At 41.6% G+C, this 22,199-nt stretch overlaps 1 protein-coding gene across 1 annotated transcript in view; it reads left to right on the top strand.

The window, feature by feature from the left end:
- LOC124776778 (torsin-1A-like) overlaps positions 1-22,199 on the top strand; it is an 86,486-nt gene that overhangs the window by 31,324 nt on the left and 32,963 nt on the right. Inside the window, exon 3 of the mRNA XM_047251916.1 lies at positions 4,485-4,636. Coding sequence (XP_047107872.1) covers positions 4,485-4,636 — 152 coding nt within the window. The remainder of the gene's footprint in view (positions 1-4,484; positions 4,637-22,199) is intronic.

The following is a 22,199-nucleotide window of genomic DNA, read 5'->3' as shown; positions in this document are numbered from 1 at the left end:
GAAATGAAATTAACTCCAAAGAATGATTATACGAAAAGAGGAAAATTTTTAATTAGGGCAGGGCCTTGGAGGCCCTGCATATGCATTCATGTGTGTTTTCGGCACCATGCATCCTGGGGTTAAGAGCGACATGTTGAGCTCTATCTGCATCTGCAAGTAAGTCTTGAATCCAGTCACAAATGAGCTCCAATGCTTGATAAGCTCATTTTTTTTGTCCCCCCTCCCCCCCACTAAACGGCAGAGTGGGTCAAGTGCCTTTCTGAAGTCAAGGAACATGGCATCAACTTGAGTGCCATTGTCTACGGCACTGTGAATCTCATGGAGGAACAAAGTGAGCTGAGTTTCGCAGGATCTCTGTTTGTGGAATCGACGTTGATTTTTATAGAGGAGATTTTCATTCTCCAAGAACATCATAATTCTTGAATTAAAGCTTGTTCCATAATTCTACAATAGATTGATGTCAACGATGTAGGTCTATAATTGTGTACATCTGTCCTACTGTCCCTTGTAAAAATGGGAATGACCTGGGCATTCTTCCATTTGCTAGGTATCCTTCATTGCTCAAGTGATGTATGATAAATCACTGCTAGAAGGGGAGCAAGTCCTTTTGCATAATTTTTGTAGACTCTTATAGGTATCTCATCTGGTCCTGACATCTTTCCAGTAATAAGCAATTTTAGTTGTTTTTCTATTCCGCAATTGAGTATCTAAATATCTGCCATTTCAATGTTCATACAATGATTGAAAGAAGGGACTGTTTTGCAATCTTCAGCGGTGAAACAATTTCAGAAGGCCGAATTCAATATTTCGGCCTTCTCTCTTATCTTCCATTTCAGTGCCAGTGTGGCCACTAAGTGAGTGAATAGATGATTTTGACCCACTTACTGATTTTACATAAGACCGAAGCCTCTTAGGGTTTGTACTCAGATCAGTTGACAAAGTTTTACTTTCAAAGTCATTGAACACTTCTGTCATTTATGCTTTGTTTAGCTTTTGTTTGTCAGCTAGGCTTTTACTTCTCTTGAATCAGAGATGAATTTCTCTTTGTTTACATAGCACTTTTCTAACGTGACTATTAAACCATGGTGGGTCTTTCCCATCCCTTAAGACCTTACTCTGAACATATGTGTCGAGGTCATGTTGCTCAATTCCTTTCAATTTTTTCCGTTTGTTTTCTACATCTTTGTCCTCATCACCGAATATTTGATGCTGACATCTCAGATACTCCGAAATTTGTATCCTGTGACTCTTGCTAAGCAAAAATATTTTTCTGCCTTTCTTAACATTCTTTGTAAGACCCATTGTCATAGATACTGTCATAGCCTTATGATCACAGATACCTTCCTCTGCGTTAACTGATTTGATAAGTTCAGGTCTGGTTGTTTCCAGGAGGTGTAAGAAATTACCCTCACAAGTTAGTTCTGTAACTATCTGCTCAAAGTAATTTTGGGACTGGACATCAAGAACAATGTCACATGAATCAGTCTTTGGCACCAGTTTTGGTGCTCATTTTCTGATAGTCCTTTTTTTTTGCCTATCTGTGAATGACACCCAAACCTCCAGATCTCAGACACTCAGATCTGTACCAAACACTGATTTAGTTCATGCTGTGTGCTGTCATCCAGTAGCAGATGTGTAAATGGTGATTAAAACTAACACCAGAACTATGAAGTATAGGAAAACCTTATCTGTGAGCTGCGAATGTCAAGATTATTGATAGATGAGTTGGTAGAGCGTCACATCATTGTACTAAAGGTCCCGAGTTCGAAACATACTAATGGCAATTTTTTTTAACAGTTTACGCATGAAATTGCTGTATGGGAGTTTATGCGTGAAATTGTTATATGGGAGAACATTTTTTCTGACATCAGAAAGGACGTTTCGGAGTTTGTAGCACGGTTCTTTTGGCAGTCTGCTTTCACGTCATTGGTTGAAAGTAGCAAACCTATAGCATACATTTGTATAGATAACACCACATCTGTGTGTACAAATGTACTGTACAGGTTTGCTACTTTCAACTAATGAATCGAAAGCAGACTTGCAGAAGAAAAGTGCTACAAACTCCGATGCGTCCTTTTAGATGTCAGAAAAATGCTCTCCCGTATAACAATTTCATGTGTAAACTGTTGAAAAAAATTCGCCATTGGTGTGTTTTGAACTCGGGACCTTTAGTACAAAGATCTGATGCTCTACCAACTCACCTACCAGAGATCTTCCCATTTGCAGCTCACAGATGCGCTTTTCCTATACTCTGTAGTGCTGGTGTTACTTTAATTTACAGATGTTCTGCTGGACGACAGCACACAGCACAAACTAAATTGGTGTTTTGATTGATACTCTATCGGCACACATCATTTGGTACCGATCTGAGTGTCTGACATCTAGATGTTTGGGTGTCAGCTTCTCCTTTAGATGGTGAGTACCAATTATCCTTTTCATAATATATGGATATGGATGATATGATTGCTCAACAGAAATTAGGAAAACAATTGCAATGGCAAAAGAAGGATTCAAGAGGAAACAGAAATTACTTTGTGGACCACTAGGCAAAGATCTGAGGAAAAGACTTGCCAAATGTTACATCTGGAGGGTTGCACTGTATGGTGCGGGCACCTGGACATTGAGGAAGGAAGATGAAAGAAGATTGAGGCACTAGAGGTATGGATATGGATAAGAATGGAATAAGTGAAATGGGAAGACCCAGTAAGGAATGAAGAAGTATTAAGAAGAGTTGGGGAAGAAAGAAACATGCTGAAAGTCATCTGAAAAAGAAAACGGAACTGGATTGGACATTGTTTGAGGAGAGACTGTTTATTGAAGGAAGGAATAGAAGGAATGGTGGAGGGAAGAAAGGGAAGAGGAAAAAGAAGATATCAAATGCTGGACAATATCAAAGGAGACAAATATTCAGAAATGAAAAGACTGACTGTGGACAGACAAAAGTGGAAGAGACTTAACCCATGACAAGACCTGCATTAAGGCAGAACACCATACTACTACTACTACTACTACTACTACTACTAGTTTTCATAATATTGTTACATTCCGACCTGGATTTTCCAATGTTTGATAAACTTTAGTAAGCGATACTAATTCTGGGATCTTTTCGTGGATGTTCCTACAGTTTTCTAAAATCGTATTAACCTTTTCTAACTCTGATCTGTGCAGGGATGAACACTCTCTGAGGCTATTGTGGCTAATTTATCAGGAAAATCTTTTTTGATCCCAAGGAAGGGTTTCTCTGATCTAAAAAAGCCCCTTGTGCACACCACATCTACTTTGTTATCTTAGTAGCTGCTTCCTATGTGTAGTGCACACCTGACATATTAAGATGCATACTACAATTCTGCTCCCGATAGCAGAATTCAAGAAATTCACATCCACTACCATCGCAGAGTCATCTGAACCTCTGGTTTAGATCTTCCACTTTGCTCCAAACCAGAGGACTGCAATCAATCCTGGGTGTACGGTGCTACAACTAAACAGCTTAGCCTGCACCTCACATGCAGTGCTGGTTGCCTCCACCAAATCAGCCATCTACTGAAAGGAGCCGAGGATGCCCTCAGAACTCAAGTAGCAGGTGTCATTCATGCCACATGTGCCACTATGTGCAGCCGGTTGCACCCAGTGCAGTCGATAGCCGATGACAGGGCCTCCTCTGCATCACAGATGAGTCCTCCCAGCAAGCATACCAAGTGCACACTGGCAGTCCATTTCTCTCCTCCTCCTCACCCCTTCTCCCTCACCTTCTCCTGAGCACAGCTTCCTGATGCTTACCCTGTCCCCACCCACCCTGCTGGGCAGCATTAGCATCTTCCTCCACCTGTACACTACTGTCCCTCCCTCTCCCTGCCTCATGACTCCTGTTACCTCCACCACCCATCCCTGATTGTTGTCCTGTCAGACACAGTTGCAGTCAGGCTCTAGCACCCTGAAACAGTGACCATGTGTGTGGGATTGTGCTTGTATGGATGTGTCTGTTTTCTACTGCAGGAGGAGGACCTTGTTCAAAAGCTTTAATATTTTAGCAGTCTCTTTAATTGCACTTCTCTGTGACTCTATGGTAACTAGCAATATATCCTTTCCATATTATAGATACAGAAAAAAACATTTTGTGTTTTTTTTTAGTGGAAGGTGAGAATTTTGAGTAACAGTTAACTTCTGTTTTCCATGTAGTGTTTTATTCAAAAGTACAGTTATTTATGATGTTTGCTGTACATAACATGGAGTTCGGTTTAATATCAGAAATTACATTTTCCTTGACAGTAAATTAATAGCTAATTACTCTTACAGACAAGTGAAAAGAAATGTCTCTGAATAATTCCATGTGTTGTGAGAGTTATGTAGAAGAAAATCCAAATTTGTAGGCATTGGTCTTCACGATGACCTTTTGATAAAAACAACTCCCTACGTATAGGTATAGAACATTTTGATTCCTAAGTGTACTATATTGGGTTTTATAGTATAAACATTATATTCTACAGGAGCAGTTAGCATCTTGGGTCAGAGGCAATGTGAGCAACTGTGCTGCATCACTATTTATTTTTGATGAAGTGGACAAAATACCACCAGGAGTATTAGATGGTATCAAACCTTACTTAGATTATCACAACAACATTGATGGAGTTGACTTCAGGTAAATTTTCTGTGCCATAGTAAGTAACACACTAAACTTCCTGTGGCTCAAGTTATATATAAATAAGTGAACATGGTTGTCAAAGTAATATAGTATACTATGTATTATGATGCACAGCATCTCTGATAGCAAGTAACATTTTTGTGTCTTGATTATTTTTGGAGTGCAGGAAATTGCTCAGTAGTATATGTGTCACATATAGTGTTCCACATACTGTTGCAGACGAATGTGAAGAAAATGTTAAGATCTCTCTGCCTTTCAACAAGGGGAGGCCACTGAATATGGTTAGTTTGACTGGAAGAGAATAATTTGGTTTGAGTGCCTTCTATCAACTTTATTCTAGTATCAGGTTAGGTTTATGTAGAAAGTTGTTTATCTGATACTTCAACTCTCTCCATTGATGTGGGGATTGACTTCTAATTGTACAGCCTTCAGTGTGTGGTGTTCTGTTGTTTATGTAGTTATTACTGTTGAACAATGAAAGAAGGCAATTTATGGAATGGCCCTTCTAAACCTCCGATGGTTCAAAGGCCCAGGCCCATGTAAAAATGAGCTGCGTGAAATTTAGACTCAGTAGGATAAGGGGATGGGGAATCTCTGACACTTCAAAATCAGAAAATCCACAAAAATAAAACCATCACCTTTGAAAAATATTGCTTCTGCATGTTACACATAGTTTGGGCAGACCGGCTAGTGGAAGTGTTTACCTGCTGGTGACAGTAGGCTGTGCAAGCGAACCTCACCGAGCATATTGTGCCACGTGTTGTGCCAAGTGCTTAGCTGTTAGCCGTCAGTGCCAGCCATGTGTTGAGTTCTTCCTCTGCTCATCTCCACATTCCTCTTCGTCACCAACCACATGCCATTGATTTCTTTATTTGGCCCTCGTTACAATCTGCTGGAAAGGACTGCCCATCGGTTTCAGCACTGGGCCGTCTTTTTCAGTAAATATTATTATGACATTTGTTACCACTCCACCATGGCTACCAGTGGGGCCTGATTCATAGTTCTGTCAGCAGGAGGCTCTTGTGTTCGCATTAGATTATACCCCACAGCGAACTCTGTCAGGCTTTCCATTGACAGCACATGAATCCACAACCACCAAGGCGACTGATCTGTTTTTGTGGTGTACCATATTGGCGATCCGGTTGGGTTGGCCAGAGCAGGTCTCTTTGTGCAGGGATTGGGTGCAACATATGATTTTCCTCCTACGTGATCAGCTCAACGTTGTCCAGGGGGTTGTCATGCTTGCCACAGAGAAGAAATGCTGTCTTGTCTTCAATTAACCAGCATTGCATCCTTGCCTACTCCAGTTGCTGCATGTGTCTCACAGGGGTATGACTCATATGAAGACACCGATGTGATGTCAGGTCTACTGGCCAATGATTGATTGTGACAATGAACATCTGGTGCATTCTTGGAGGGCTTGTGCACAGAACCAGACTGCACTGGCATGCTAGTTCTCTGCTTGGCCAGTGTTGATCCACCATTGAGACAGAGTGCACGTCAATTTTGCTGGCTCCTTTTTTGACCAGCATGTTGCTGTAGGTAGTCGATTAGTTATCCAATTTTCCGTACATAGCCAAGCTGTCCTCCGTGTCATCAACTGCCACAGTTTGCACATTGTTGGTAATTTTTGCCAACAAAGGTCAGCAGTTTGTCTCATGGAAGTTTGATGACTTTCATGGCATGTAATCTGGTTTTTAACCTTGATGGCTACCAGGTGTTGTGATGGGCCTGCAAAAATCGGAAGTTATTTGTGGTGGGTGCTGGTAGGGAGCAGCTGACCCACCACGCAAATAAACTATGCCCATACCCCATTTTGACATCACTGCCATGGTGTGCTGGTGTGCTAGGTGGCAGTTTCAGTCACAAAATTGTTCTTGGTGAGGGCTCCCACTTAAAGCGGTGTGATTCCCCATTGTGGCCCCTTCCTGCACTCCGCCATCCTGGATTTTAATCCACCCTCCTCCTCCTCCACCGCACCCCACCTTCCTTTGCCAGAAGAGGTGGCATAGCCTCCATTGCAGTCAGTGTACACCCCCAGTCCCCTCGCTGCCACAGCTTCCCTGCCTTTCTACTCTTCTGTCAGAACCATAGGCTTTGGCATTGCCTCCTTTGATGGCTGGTCTGCTGTCGGGTTCTCCAGGGGCCTCTTGGGTTCTGTGCTGGAGGTCGCACTCAAGGCTGTTAATGTCTGGCGCTGTGTGGTTTTTTCAGGGAGAGGGTTTAGTAACCCCGTCAGACATCAAGATAGAGGCAGATGAGCTGGTGAGCTGGCATGGGTAGCACAGTAGCATAGTGCGGAAATCTGCCATGAAAGGCACATGCGACGCATAGTACGGGCAGACATGTTGGCGGAGGTGTTTAGGTGTGAGTGGCAGTAGGCTGTGCAGGCCAGTGCTTACTCAAGGTTCGTCCACCATGAACCTCACCTGGTATATCATGTCATGTGTTGTGCCATGTGCTTTGCCATTAGCTGTCTGCACCAACCGTGTGCTGAGTTCTTCCCTTGTTCATCTCTAAGTGGGGCCCAACACTCTGCTTCCAATAGATTGACTCGCGTGATGAATTCATTTCTCTCTTGCATGGTTCTGTTTCCTGGGTATAATGGAGCACTCTCATGAAATGTAATGAAGCGGCCTTGTCATGCGTGTTCAGACACTAAACAACCCAACTCAGACCGCCACACTAGTGTGTCACCTTTGAGGGAACGAAGCAGGGTTGATGCTCAATGTCATGGCCTACAGTTTGTATACTGGAGAAAATTATTTACTCATGTGGCACTCTCATGAAATAACAGGAAGCAAACTACTGTCTGTGAAATAAATATTAATTGTTCTTTTCCACAGGTTGTGGGTGTGTAAATTAACCATGTGTCACATTGCCACTCTACTTGTGTGGAGAGTGTTGGTTTATTGGGAAAAAGAATGAATTCTGATACAGTAATTGAAAACTGAATTCAAAAATTAGATAGGTGGTATCAACAATGGAGGCAAGTACAAAAACATGGTGAAAGACAATTGACATTTTAAGCCAAAAAGAAACAGACTTTGTTCAAAAAGTTGAAGACTTTTTTTACACAGGCCAAGCTTATCCTTTAAATATCGTTACTATTTAGAAGAAAAACGGTTTTTGATCAACCAGCGGTTGAAATGACAGCCCCAGGCTTCATGAATGAAATTGATTGTCACCTCTTGAGAAAGAGAGAACAACATTTCAGTGAGCAGAGGTAGCTGGGAAGTGACGAGAGCAAATTAAGGTCATTTATTTATGGATATATAACAACTGTAAATGCATTGAAAATAAAAGAAAAGAAAAATTGACTACTCATTTAGTGTTGATAATTTTAATCATATTTTGTTCATAGTTTTTTTTCTCAGACCAACTTGTTGAATTGTGACATCAAGATCAAATAGCTTTGAATTGGAGTTACTTTATTTCAAGGAACATTCACAAATATTGACTGATAACACTGTCTCAAAAATTCCATCACCGCAATTAAAAAAGAAAAGAGGATGTAAAGCAGTAATGACTCCCACACTTGCTGCTGACTTTGATAAATGTGGGATTGGTGACAGAGAAGCAATTCACATACCGACCATTTTGCAGGCAGCAAGCATTCTGCTCACAAGCCCTGGGAGGAAACATATGAGAAAAGGTCAATTTAAAGATAAGAAATTCCAGTAATGACTCCCACGCTTGCTGCCGACTTTGATAAACGTGGGATGGTGACAGAGAAGCATTTCATATCATGGTAGCTACAATCAAAGTGCTAGATCAAGGTACTGACCATTTCACAGTCAGCAGGCATTCTGTTCAAAAGCCTTGGGAGGAAACACATGAGAAAGGGATACTAAAATCTAGAACCAATTTAAGGATAAATTGCATACTGTTAGCATAGTAAACTACTACCAGCAATAGCAGGTAACAATATGAGAAATATTTCATATGATTCTTCCAGGTTGGATATGGGTGCTAATGACCTTTCTGTCATGCCCCCACATCACATCATCATCATCCAAATTGTGGCAGATTCTTGGCATGCCTTCATTGCAGTCTGTGACTAGAGTGGAACTGTTTACAGCTGTGTATGTAACTCTCATTGAATGTGGTCTTCAGTCTTATATTGAAGCATTAGTTGTTGACACAACAGCATCAATTATGTGAACTTTTAGAGGTATGCAGGTTTTGATTGAATTATTTTTTTTTAGAAAAATACCTTTTGTTCATACCTCGTGGGTAAAACCAGTCTCAAGTGTTTCTGAGGAAAAAATTGGCCATAGAAACACAGGTCCAACTATCACAATCTTTCAAAGCATTGAAAGTACTTTGTGCTGAATTGACAATAGTTTCCTCAAAAATTGATGTTTTCTGAAATTTTACATCCAGCATGGTTTAAAAGATACAGAGAAAATTTTTTTATATCTACATCGATATTCCGCAAGCCACTGTACGGTGCATGGCAGAGGATACCCTGTACCCTCTATTAGTCATTTTCTTTCCTGTTCTACTCGCAAATAGAGCAAGGGATAAATGACTGTCTGTATCCCTCCGTATGAGCCCTTACACTTTTTTTTTTGTCCTTGTGCACAATGTGTGTTGGCAGCAGTAGAATTACTTGGCAGTCAGCTTCAGATGCCAGTTCTCTATGTTTTCTCAATAGTGTTTCTCAAGAAGGACTTCACCTTCCCTCCAGGGATTCCCATTTGAGTTCCCGAAGCATCTCCATAACTTTTTCATGTTGTTCTAACTACTGGTAACAAATCTAGCAGCCCACCTCTAAATTGCTTTGATGTCTTCCTTCAATCCAACCTGGTATGGATCCCACTTACTCACACAGTATTCAAGAAAAGGTCTCACCGGCATCCTATATGTAGTCTCCTTTACAGGTGAACCGCTCTTTCCTAAAATTTTCCCAACAAACTGAAGTTGATAATTCGCCATCCCTACCGCAGTTCTCACATGTGCGTTCCATTTTAGTGTAAAATACAGGGCTATTACAAATGATTGAAGCGATTTCATAAATTCACTGTAGCTCCATTCATTGACATATGGTCACGACACACTACAGATATGTAGAAAAACTCATAAAGTTTTGTTCGGCTGAAGCCGCACTTCAGGTTTCTGCCGCCAGAGCGCTCGAGAGCGCAGTGAGACAAAATGGCGACAGGAGTCGAGAAAGCGTATGTCGTGCTTGAAATGCACTCACATCAGTCAGTCATAACAGTGCAACGACACTTCAGGACGAAGTTCAACAAAGATCCACCGACTGCTAACTCCATTCGGCGATGGTATGCGCAGTTTAAAGCTTCTGGATGCCTCTGTAAGGGGAAATCAACGGGTCGGCCTGCAGTGAGCAAAGAAATGGTTGAACGCGTGCGGGCAAGTTTCACGCGTAGCTCGCGGAAGTCGACGAATAAAGCAAGCAGGGAGCTAAACGTACCACAGCCGACGGTTTGGAAAATCTTACGGAAAAGGCTAAAGCAGAAGCCTTACCGTTTACAATTGCTACAAGCCCTGACACCCGATGACAAAGTCAAACGCTTTGAATTTTCGGCGTGGTTGCAACAGCTCATGGAAGAGGATGCGTCCAGTGCGAAACTTGTTTTCAGTGATGCAGCAACATTTTTTCTTAATGGTGAAGTGAACAGACACAATGTGTGAATCTGGGCGGTAGAGAATCCTCACGCATTCGTGCAGCAAATTCGCAATTCACCAAAAGTTAACGTGTTTTGTGCAATCTCACAGTTTAAAGTTTACGGCCCCTTTTTCTTCTGCGAAAAAAAGCATTACAGGACACGTGTATCTGGACATGCTGGAAAATTGGCTCATGCCACAACTAGAGACCGACAGCGCCGACTTCATCTTTCAACAGGATGGTGCTCCACCGCACTTCCATCATGATGTTCGGCATTTCTTAAACAGGAGATTGGAAAACCGATGGATCGGTTGTGGTGGAGATCGTGATCAGCAATTCATGTCATGGCCTCCACGCTCTCCCGACTTAACCCCATGCGATTTCTTTCTGTGTGGTTATGTGAAAGATTCAGTGTTTAAACCTCTTCTACCAAGAAACGTGCCAGAACTGCGAGCTCGCGTCAACGGTGCTTTCGAACTCATTGATGGGGACATGCTGCGCCAAGTGGGGGAGGAACTTGATTATCGGCTTGATGTCTGCCGAATCACTAAAGGGGCACATATCGAACCTTTGTGAATGCCTAAAAAAACTTTTTGACTTTTTGTATGTGTGTGCAAAGCATTGTGAAAATATCTCCAATAATAAAGTTATTGTAGAGCTGTGAAATCGCTTCAATCATTTGTAATAACCCTGTATGTAACAATAATGGTATAATAATAACAATAATGGAAATTTCCCCCCCCCCCCCCCCCCCCCCCCCCATTAACCATGGACCTTGCTGTTGGTGGGGAGGCTTGTGTGCCTCAACGATACAGATAGCCGTACCGTAGGTGCAACCACAACGGAGGGGTATCTGTTGAGAGGCCAGACAAATGTTTGGTTCCTGAAGAGGTGCAGCAACCTTTTCAGTAGTTGCAGGGGCAACAGTCTGGATGATTGACTGATCTGGCTTTGTAACACTAACCAAACCAGCCTTGCTGTGCTGGTACTGCGAATGGCTGAAAGCAAGGGGAAACTACAGCCGTAATTTTTCCTGAGGGTGTGCAGCTTTACTTTATGGTTAAATGATGATGGCGTCCTCTTGGGTAAAATTTTCTGGAGGTAAAATAGTTCCCCATTCGGATCTCCGGGCGGGGACTACTCAAGAGGATGTTGTTATCAGGAGAAAGAAAACTGGCGTTCTATGGATCGGAGGGTGGAATGTCAGATCCCTTAATCGGGTAGGTAGGTTAGAAAATGTAAAAAGGGAAATGGATAGGTTAAAGTTAGATATAGTGGGAATTAGTGAAGTTCGGTGGCAGGAGGAACAAGACTTTTGGTCAGGTGAATACGGGGTTATAAATACAAAATCAAATAGGGGTAATGCAGGAGTAGGTTTAATAATGAAGAAAAAATAAGAGTCCGGGTAAGCTACTACTAACAGCATAGTGAACGCATTATTGTGGCCAAGATAGACACGAAGCCACGCCTACTACAGTAGTACAAGTTTATATGCCAACTAGCTCTGCAGATGACGAAGAAATTGATGAAATGTATGATGAGATAAAAGAAATTATTCAGATAGTGAAGGGAGACAAAAATTTAATAGTCATGGGTGACTGGAATTCGATAGTAAGAAAAAGAGAGAAAAGGAAACATAGTAGATGAATATGGATTGGGTGTAAGAAATGAAAGACGAAGCTGCCTGGTAAAATTTTGCACAGAGCGTAACTTAATCATAGCTAACACTTGGTTCAAGAATCATGAAAGAAGGTTATATACATGGAAGAAGCCTGGAGATCCTAGAAGGTATCAGATAGCTTATATAATGGTAAAACAGAGATTTAGGAATCAGGTTTTAAATTGTAAGACATTTCCAGTGGCAGATGTGGACTCTGACCGCAATCTGTTGGTTATGAACTGTAGATTAAAACTGAAGAAACTGCAAAAAGGTGGGAATTTAAGGAGATGGCACCTGGACAAACTGACTAAACCAGAGGTTGTACAGAGTTTCAGGGAGAGCTTAAGAGAACAATTGACGGGAATGGGGGAATGAAATACAGTAGAAGAAGAATAGATAGCTCTGAGGGATGAAGTAGTGAAGGCAGCAGAGGATCAAGTAGGTAAAAAGACGAGGGCTAGTAGAAATCCTTGGGTGACAGAAGAAATACTGAATTTAATTGATGAAAGGAGAAAATATAAAAATGCAGTAAATGAAGCAGGCAAAAAGGAGTACAAATGTCTCAAAAATGAGGTCGACAGGAAGTGCAAAATGGCTAAGCGGGGATGGCTAGAGGACAAATGTAAGGATGTAGAGACTTATCTCACCAGGGGTAAGATAGATACTGCCTACAGGAAAATTAGAGAGACCTTTGGAGAAAAGAGAACCACTTGTTTGAATAACAAGAGCTCAGATGGAAACCCAGTTCTAAGCAAAGAAGGGAAAGCAGAAAGGTGGAAGGAGTATATAGAGGGTCTATACAAGGGCGTTGTTCTTGAGGACAATATTATGGAAATGGAAGAGGATGTAGATGAAGATGAAATGGGAGATATGATACTGCGTGAAGAGTTTGACAGAGCACTGAAACACCTCAGTCGAAACATGGCACTTGAGTAGACAACATTCCATTAGAACTACAGATAGCCTTGGGAGAGTCAGCCCTGACAAAACTCTACCATCTGCTGAGTAAGATGTATGAGACAGGCAAAATACCCTCAGACTTCAAGAAGAATATAATAATTCCAATCCCAAAGAAAACCGGTGTTGACAGATGTGAAAATTACCGAACTATCAGTTTAATAAGTCACAGCTGCAAAATACTGACACGAATTCTTTACAGATGAATGGAAAAACTGGTAGAAGCTGACCTTGGGGAAGATCAGTTTGGATTCCATAGAAATATTGGAACACATGGGGCAATACTGACCCTATGACTTATCTTAGAAGATAGATTAATGAAAGGCAAACCTACACTTCTAGCATTTGTAGACTTACATAAAGCTTTTGACAATGTTGACTGGAATACTCTCTTTCAAATTCTGAAGGTGACAAGGGTAAAATATAGGGAACGAACGGCTATTTACAATTTGTACAGAAACCAGATGGCAGTTATAAGAGTCGAGGGGCATGAAAGGGAAGCAGTGGTTGGGAAGGGAGTGAGACAGGGTTGTAGCCTATCCCCGATGTTATTCAATCTGTATATTGAGCAAGCAGTAAAGGAAATAAAAGAAAAATTCAGAGTAGGTATTAAAATCCATGGAGAAGAAATAAAATTGTAATTCTGTCGGAGACAGGAAAGGACTTGGAAGAGCAGTTGAATGGAATGGTCAGTGTCTTGAAAGGAGGATATAAGATGAACATCAACAAAAGCAAAACGAGGATAATGGAATGTAGTCGAATTAAGTCGGGTGATGCTGAGGGAATTAGATTAGGAAATAAGACGCTTAAAGTAGTAAAGGAGTTTTGCTATTTGGGGAGCAAAATAACTGATGATGGTCGAAGTAGAGAGGATATAAAATGTAGACTGGCAATGGCAAGGAAAGCATTCCTGAAGAAGAGAAATTTGTTAACATCGAGTATAGATTTAAGTGTCAGGAAGTCATTTCTGAAAGTATTTGTATGGAGTGTAGCCATGTATGGAAGTGAAACATGGATGATAAATAGTTTAGACAATAAGAGAATGCCCCTTGGCTCTTATAACTACCCTCTGGTTTCTGTACAAATTGTAAATAGCCTTTCATTCCCTGTATTTGATCCCTGTCACCTTCAGAATTTGAAAGAGAGTTTTGCAGTCAACGCTGTCAAAAGCTTTCTCTGAATCTACAAATGCTAGAAACGTAGGTTTGCCTTTCCTTAATCCATCTTTTAAGATAAGTCGTAGGATCAGTATTGCCTCACATGTTCCAACATTTCTACAGAATCCAAACTGATCTTCCCCAAGGTCAGCTTCTACCAGTTTTTCCATTGGTCTGTAAAGAATTTGTGTTAGTATTTTGCAACCATGACTTACTGAACTCATAGTTCAGTAATTTTCACACCTGTCAACACCTACTGTCTTAGGGATTGGAATTATTATATTCTTCTTGGAGTCTGAGGGTATTTCGCTCGTCACATACATCTTGCTCACCAGATGGTAGAGTTTCGTCATGGCTGGCTCTCCCAAGGCTGTCAGTAGTTCTAATGGAATGTTGTCTACTCCTTTTGTTGTCTTTCAGTGCTCTGTAAAATTCTTCACGCAATATCATATATCCCATTTCATCTTCATCTGCGTCCTCTTCCATTTCCATAATATTGTCAAATTCTTCATGCAGTATCATATCTCCCATTTCATCTTCATCTGCATCCTCATCCATTTCCATAATATTGCCCTCAAGTACATCGCCCTTGTATAGATCCTCTATATACTCCTTCCTCCTTTCTGCTTTCCCTTCTTTGCTTAGAACAGGTTTTCCATCTGAGCTCTTGATATTTATACACATGGTTCTCTTTTCTCCCAAGGTCTCTTTAATTTTCCTGTTTTTGTTTATATGCAATGTTAGTTTGGTACATACGGTCCAATTGTAAACATTTCGGAAGGTTTCATTTGCTTCCTCTAACTGGAGTTCCTGTGTTTTTTTCAGTGACTATAATAATGCTTTCATCAACAGAGTGAACTTTTTTTCCCTGTGTTATACTATCTGGGAAGTCTATGATATATACTAAGAGCAGAAATGGACCCAATACACTACCCTGAGGAACACCTATGTTATATGTTTCTTATCTGACAATTGTTTTACTAAACAATACCAGAGAAGGAAAGTTGCTACTCACCATATAGCGGAGATGCTGAGTCGGGATAGGCACAACAAAAAGATTCACATAATTATAGCTTTCGCCCATTAAGGCCTTTGTCAGCAGTGGACACACATACACACATGCGTACATACAAACACTCACGCAACGCAACTTGCACACACGTCTGCAGTCCCAGAGAACTGAAACCACACTGCGTGTAGCAGCACCAGTGCATGATGGGAGTGGCGACTGGGTGGAAGTAATGAGGAGGCTGGGGCGGGGAGGGGGAGGGATAGCATGGTGGGAGTGACAGACGGTGAAGTGTTGCAGTTTAGACGGAGGGCAGGAGAGATTGTGCGGAGGGGGTAGGGGGGTATGTGGTGGAAACGAGAGAAATAAAAAGAAATTAAAAGACTGGATGTGGTGGTGAAATGACAGCTGTGTAGTGCTGGAATGGGAACAGGGAGGGAACTGGATGGGTGAGGACAGTGACTAACGAAGGTTGAGGCCAGGAGGGTTACGGGAACGTAGGATGTATTGCAGGGAAAGTTCCCACCTGCGCAATTCAGAAAAAGCTGGTGTTGGTGGGAAGGGTCCATATGGCACAGGCTGTGAAGCAGTCATTGAGATGAGGGATATCGTGTTTGGCAGCGTGTTCAGCAACAGGGTGGTCCACCTGCTTTTTGGCCACAGTTTGTCGGTGGCCGTTCATGCGGACAGACAGCTTGTTGGTTGTGATGCCTACGTAGAGTGCAGCACAGTGATTGCAGCTTAGCTTGTAAATCACATGACTGGTTTCACAGGTAGCCCTGCCTTTGATGGGATAGGCGATGTTAGTGACTGGGCTGGAGTCAGTGATGGTAGGAAGATGTATGGGACAGGTCTTGCATCTAGGTCTATTACAGGGGTATGAGTCATGAGGTAAGGGATTGGGAGCAGGGGTTGTGTAAGGGTGGATGAGTATATTGTGTAGGTTTGGTGGATGGCGGAATACCACAGTAGTAGGGGTGGGAAGGATAGTGGGCAGGACATTTCTCATTTCAGGGTGCGACAAGAAGTAATCGAAACCCTGGTGGAGAATGCAATTCAGTTGCTCCAGTCCTGGATGGTACTGAGTTACAAGGGGCATGCTCCTCTGTGGCCAGACTGTGGGACTTTGGGAGGTGGTGGGAGACTGGAAAGATAAGGCACGGAAGATTTGTTTTTGTACAAGGATGGGAGGATAATTATGGTCAGTGAAGGCTTCAGTGAGACCCTCGGTATATTTTGAGAGGGATGGCTCGTCACTGCAGATGCGACGACCACGGGTGGCTAGGCTGTACGGAAGGGACTTCTTGGTATGGAATGGATGGCAGCTGTCGGAATGGAGGTATTGCTGGTGGTTAGTAGGTTTGATATGGATGGAGGTAGTGATGTAGCCATTCTGAGGTAGAGATCAACATCTAGGAAGGTAGCTTGTTGGGTTGAGTAGGATGATGTGAAGCAAATGGGGGAGAAGTTGCTGAGGTTCTGGAGGAATGTGAATAAGGTGTCCTCACCTTCAATCCAAATAGCAAAGATGTCGTAAGTGAATCTGAACCAGGTGAGGGGTTTAGGATTCTGGGACTGATGACCTCAGAAGTTAAGTCGCATAGTGCTCAGAGCCATTTAGGATTCTGGGTTTTTAGGAAGGATTTCTCTAGATGGCTCATGAATAGATTAGCATAGGATGGTGCCATGCAAGTGCCCATAGCCGTACTGCAGATTTGTTTGTAGGCAATGCCTTTGAAGGAGAAGTAATTGTGGGTGAGGATACGGTTGGTCATGGAGACAGGAAGGAGGTTACTGGTTTGGAATCCATAGGGCGTCGAATTTTTTTGTTTTGCTGTGTCTATCATGACTCAGCATCTCCACTGTACGGTGAGTAGCAACTTTCCTTCTCTGGTATTGTTACATTCCATCCTGCATTTTCCATTGTTTGATTTAATTATTTTACTAAAAACGTATCATCAGCATCCACTCATTTGCTATCCCTCATTCATCTTGTGCTTCTAGTTTGTTTATAGTATTGTATGATCAGCAGTATAAAAAGTCTTGGGCAAGTCTAAGAATATTCCTATAATACACTCATCCTGAAGATTAGACGGGTAGATCATATAACTAATGAGGAGGTATTGAATAGGATTGGGGAGAAGAGAAGTTTGTGGCACAACTTGACTAGAAGAAGGGATCGGTTGGTAGGACATGTTCTGAGGCATCAAGGGATCAGCAATTTAGTACTGGAGGGCAGCGTGGAGGGTAAAAATCGTAGAGGGAGACCAAGAGATGAATGCACTAAACAGATTCAGAAGGATGTAGGTTGGAGTAGGTACTGGGAGATGAAGAAGCTTGCACAGGATAGAGTAGCATGGAGAGGTGCATCAAACCAGTCTCAGGACTGATGACCACAACAACAACAACACACTCATCCTTGTTAAAAGCTACAAGTATCACTTCTGTGAACTCTGCAATGGCCAATATTGGGCTTCTGAAACTTAACTGTGTTTTGTTAAATAGGTTGTATTTATTCTTGTAACCCATTAGTCTATCTTTGATGATTAATTCTGCTATTTTTGACCATACAGACAGTAGTGAAACTGGTCTGTGGTTTTCAGTACTTGTCACGTTACCTTTCTTTAGCAAGGGCACAGCCTATGTGTACTTTTGGTACTCTCAGAAAATACATGATCTGAAGGACTCATTTACTATATTTCTCAATGGGGCTTGCATGTTCTCTGTGCATGCCTTCAGAACAGAGAGGTATGATGATTTCTTATTTTTTAATTTCTGTTTTACTGTTCAGGTTTCAAGCTCTGTTCTGGGAAGCATCATTTTACTTGCTGTGTAAGAAATTGCAGGTGCTGCATGTGTTTTAGGACAATTTAATTGCTACTTCTCTACAAAACTAGAGAAATATTCATGTACATAATTCAGCAGTTCCTGCAGATTTGCTGTTATTCTACCCCCATCTTTGATCTCTATCTTATTATACTTGTCTTGTCTGCCTTTTCCAGTTTCTGGTTTTATGACATCCCACTCTATTTTGCTTTTATTTTCTACACTACATGTTATATTGTCATTGAATGATTTTTTTGTAGCAAGTGTTTTTTTTAGTGCCCTTAATAGTATTCTAGCAACTGTGGATTATTGTAGTGCTTTTGTGAAGAATCCAGAAATTTATGTCTCGGAGGAATTTCTAATACCCACATTTATGCACGTATTTTCTTTAGCTGCTGCTGTTGAAATGGCTTCTTGAATACTTATCCATTTTAATTAATACAGTTTCAAGATACTGACAGAGAAAATTGTAAAGATTACAATTTTCTCTCTGAACATCTTGAATCCATGTTAATTAAAATGGATAAGATTAAGGGCTAATAATATAATTTCAAAGTAAATAATTCTGGAATATAAGTGATAGCAGTTAATAAAGAAGAGAAAGCCCAAGTCCAAATTTGCATACGTAGCAAACTATCGGAGCAAGTTGACGGAAATACGATCAGTGGGAATGGAAAGAGCAAAGCATAAGTCAGAAGCAGAACTGATGATGCAGAAACTGCCTTCAGCAGGAGGGAGAGGAAGAAGTAGAAAATAACTTCAAAAACCACCAGTCTTGAAATCAGTAAATGGTTACTAAAAGCCTATATTTGGACTGTGGCACATTATGGCTGTGAAATGTAGAGCCTGGAGACTTAGGAAGAGAAGAAACTAATTTCCTTTCATATGTGGTATTATAGGTGCAAGCTCAAAATAAAGTCGATTGACATGATTGGAAATCAAATGGTGCTTAACAGTGGGTGAGAAACGAAGGCTGTGAAATCAGTTGTCAAAAGAACAATGCAACTCATAGGCCATATAATGAAACATGAGATACTCCTGAATGTAATAATAGAGGGATATGTTAATGAAAAGAGACGAAAAAAGATCACAGGTAAGGCACATAGACCAAATTATTAAAGGTGTGGGACATAAGAGCTATGGAGAAGTAAGAAGTTGTTGGAAAGACATGAAGAGTGGATCTCTGATGTCAGCTTAATTGTTGCCAGGAGTCATAACCATTGGTACAGAATCACCATTCATAATACTCAGCAATGTATTATACAACAAAACAAGAACAGTTGCCCTTTGTGCCATTATAAAGGGTGCCTCATACAGGACACAACTTTTTAAATGCCCACAGTTTCTGTTTTAGTTAGTTGGCAGCACTGATTTTTGCAGAGTTATCATTTGTTTTCTTTGTGGTTAGTAATGGAGTGCTTCACACATAACAGCATGTTGTCATAGTGAAAACTTATTACAAATGCAGTGATTACTGTGCAGATACTGTTTGCAAACTGCATAGAACATTTGATCAACGTAATGCACTGAATAAGTTGACTGTGAAGAGACTGACTGCTGAATTTGAGAAAACCATTTCAGTTGTCATCACTAAATGCTCGGGGCATCTTCATGTTAATCAGTCTGTAGAAAACATCACCATTGTGAGTGATAATGTTGCTCTATGTACAGTGATACCTATTCTCCAACATTCACAGTAATTAAAAAATCTAATCACAAGCGGTGACAGAACACACACATAAAAGACTGTTGTAATTGTCAAGCTTTGGGAGCCAATGGCTCCTTCTTCATGCAGAAGGCTTGAAGGGGAAAGAAGAGGGGTGAAGGAAAAGAACTGGAGAGGTCTAGGAAAAGGGGTAGATTTCAGGAAAGTCAACCAGAACCGTGGGTCAGGGGAGACTTACCATGTGGCATGTGAAGGAAAGACTGACTCTTGAGGACTGCATTGGATGAGATTTGAAAATTTGAGAGCTTAAAGGAGGAAGACAGGGTAATATGCAGCCAGAGATTACTGCTTAAACATCATGCATGAGTTAATAACAGTGAAAAGCTAAGTGCATTGCACGTAACAGAGGTGGGAGGGGTCAGTGAAAAATAGATGGGAAAAACAATGAAAGATGTAGAAAACTAAAACAGAGTGAAGCAAAGAGTAGTTACAGTGAAGAAATGCTGAGAAGGAACAAATTAACATAAATTAAGGCTAGTTGGATGGCAAGTATGAAGGACATGTTGTAGTGCTAGTTCCCATCTGTGGATTTCTGAGAAATTGGTGTCTGGGGGAAAAATCCAGATGGTGCGTGTGGTGAAACAGGTATAGAGGTCCCGAATGTCATGTTGTAGAGCATGCTCTGCAATAGGATATTGTGAGTTGCCAGTATACACTCCCTGCCTATGCCCTTTCATCTTAACTGATAATTTGGTGGTAGTCATGCCAGTGAAGAAGGTCAAACAATGTTTATGTAACAGCTGGTATATGACTTGTGTTGTTTCACAGGTGGCTCTCCCTTTGATAGTATATGTTTCGCCAGTTACCGAGCTGTTACAGGTGGTAGTAGGAAGGTGCATAGGGCAAGTCTTGCAGTGGGGACTGTCACAGGGGTAGGAGCCATAGGGTAGGGAGATAGATGCAGAAGGAACATAGGGTCTGACAAGAATACTGCGGAGATTGGGAGGGTGACGGAAAACTATTCTAGATGTGGTGGGCAAAATTTCAGACAGAATGAATATGACACATTTCAAGAAATGGGGATCTTTTTGTTGTAGGGTGATAAATGTGCCCAGCTGCTAGATGGCATATGAGAACAACATTCCTCATCTCTTTAAGGATGAGCACATTTAAGTGCAGTGGAAGTTATTGCAAATAATAAGGAAAACATTCCATTGCAAAAATGTTCTAGTACATTTGTAGCACTGCTGATGGAGGTAGTGTTACTAGTAATATTACAATTTATTTTTCCCAGAAACATTTGATACATTGAAGTGATATGCATGCTGTAATGGACAAATATTTAACCTGGCACACACTACAGAAACATTTGCTACTAAAAGCTAGCTCTCTCTCTCTCTCTCTCTCTCTCTCTCTCTCTCTCTCTCTCTCACGCACACACACACACACACACACACACACACACACACTTTCTGTCTATGTCTGTCTTCCTGCCTTACTGTCTGTCTGTGCCTACATATCCATCCACCCTTTGTTAGGTTTACTTTGCCGTAGTGGCCTAAATATGATGGAACTGAGATAGAGAAAACAGAACCTGAGACATTCTTATACTTGCTTACCGTTTGGACACAATAAGGTGATCCTTCATGCAGTGGTTGTTGAATACAGTGGGAGGTGTGGCTTGCCTCCTGCTATCTGGGTTTAGTGCTTACATGGGAGCATGGCTGGCATGAGCAGATGTATGTGAGCGCTTGGAGACAAATGGATATCTTACAAATAGTGCCAATTTTCTCCACTACTGGCAGCAGTAGTAAAAAGGGTCAGCTTATTGTGGTCAAATAGTACTAAGGGACTTTGTAGGAATTTCATGTACCTGCTAAGAGAGACCATGCAATTTAGATAAAACATGTAGACATTATAATTATTTAGCTTCTCCTGCCTTATTTATTGACGGGACATATCATGTGTACTGTCACTTCGTAGTGTTCTGTGGGCACAATATTTTGGCAAGCAATCCTGTCACCAGTAACAAGTGCATTGAAGAACTGACTTCCTGGGGACATGTGGGTGATCTTAGTTCCACCCACGCGCGCGCACGCAGGCGCGCGCGCGCTCGCCCACACACACACACACACACACACACACACACACACACACACACACATTAAGGCGTGCATCAGCCAAGTCGGTGGCAAAGTTTGTGGCAGCAGCTGCAGATTTGGTAAACACAACATAGCTGATGATGTTCCACCAATTTCAGAAGTCATCTCTTTGTCTTTGCTGAAGCCTTCCAAATAAGAACCGAAAACCAACTGTTAAACTGTGACCGCAGCTACATTCACAACAAATCCTTGAAACATGATCTCGGTATAATTAAGGAGGAGGATGAGGTACTCAGGAAACACAACAAGATGGCATCCGAGGCAGGTGGAGCAGGGCTGCTGTCACCGATAAGTTCTGTGCAGCTGTCACTGCAAACGCCACTGCCGACTTAACTGCCTCAACGCTTTGTGTAGTACACCTATGTGGCCTGTTCTGTTAGTGTTGTTATTTTGTGTGATCTCTTTCAATGTCAGTCAGATTTATCTAATGTTTTTCCAGTAAATGGATTCCACCTCTAATGTGCAATACCATAATGTCTACAAAATAT

Source organism: Schistocerca piceifrons, chromosome 2, assembly GCF_021461385.2.
Source record: "Schistocerca piceifrons isolate TAMUIC-IGC-003096 chromosome 2, iqSchPice1.1, whole genome shotgun sequence".
NCBI classification, from domain to species: Eukaryota; Metazoa; Arthropoda; class Insecta; order Orthoptera; family Acrididae; genus Schistocerca; species Schistocerca piceifrons.
Note: the sequence above shows the minus strand (reverse complement) of the source record. Positions and strands in the feature narration are given on the sequence as shown.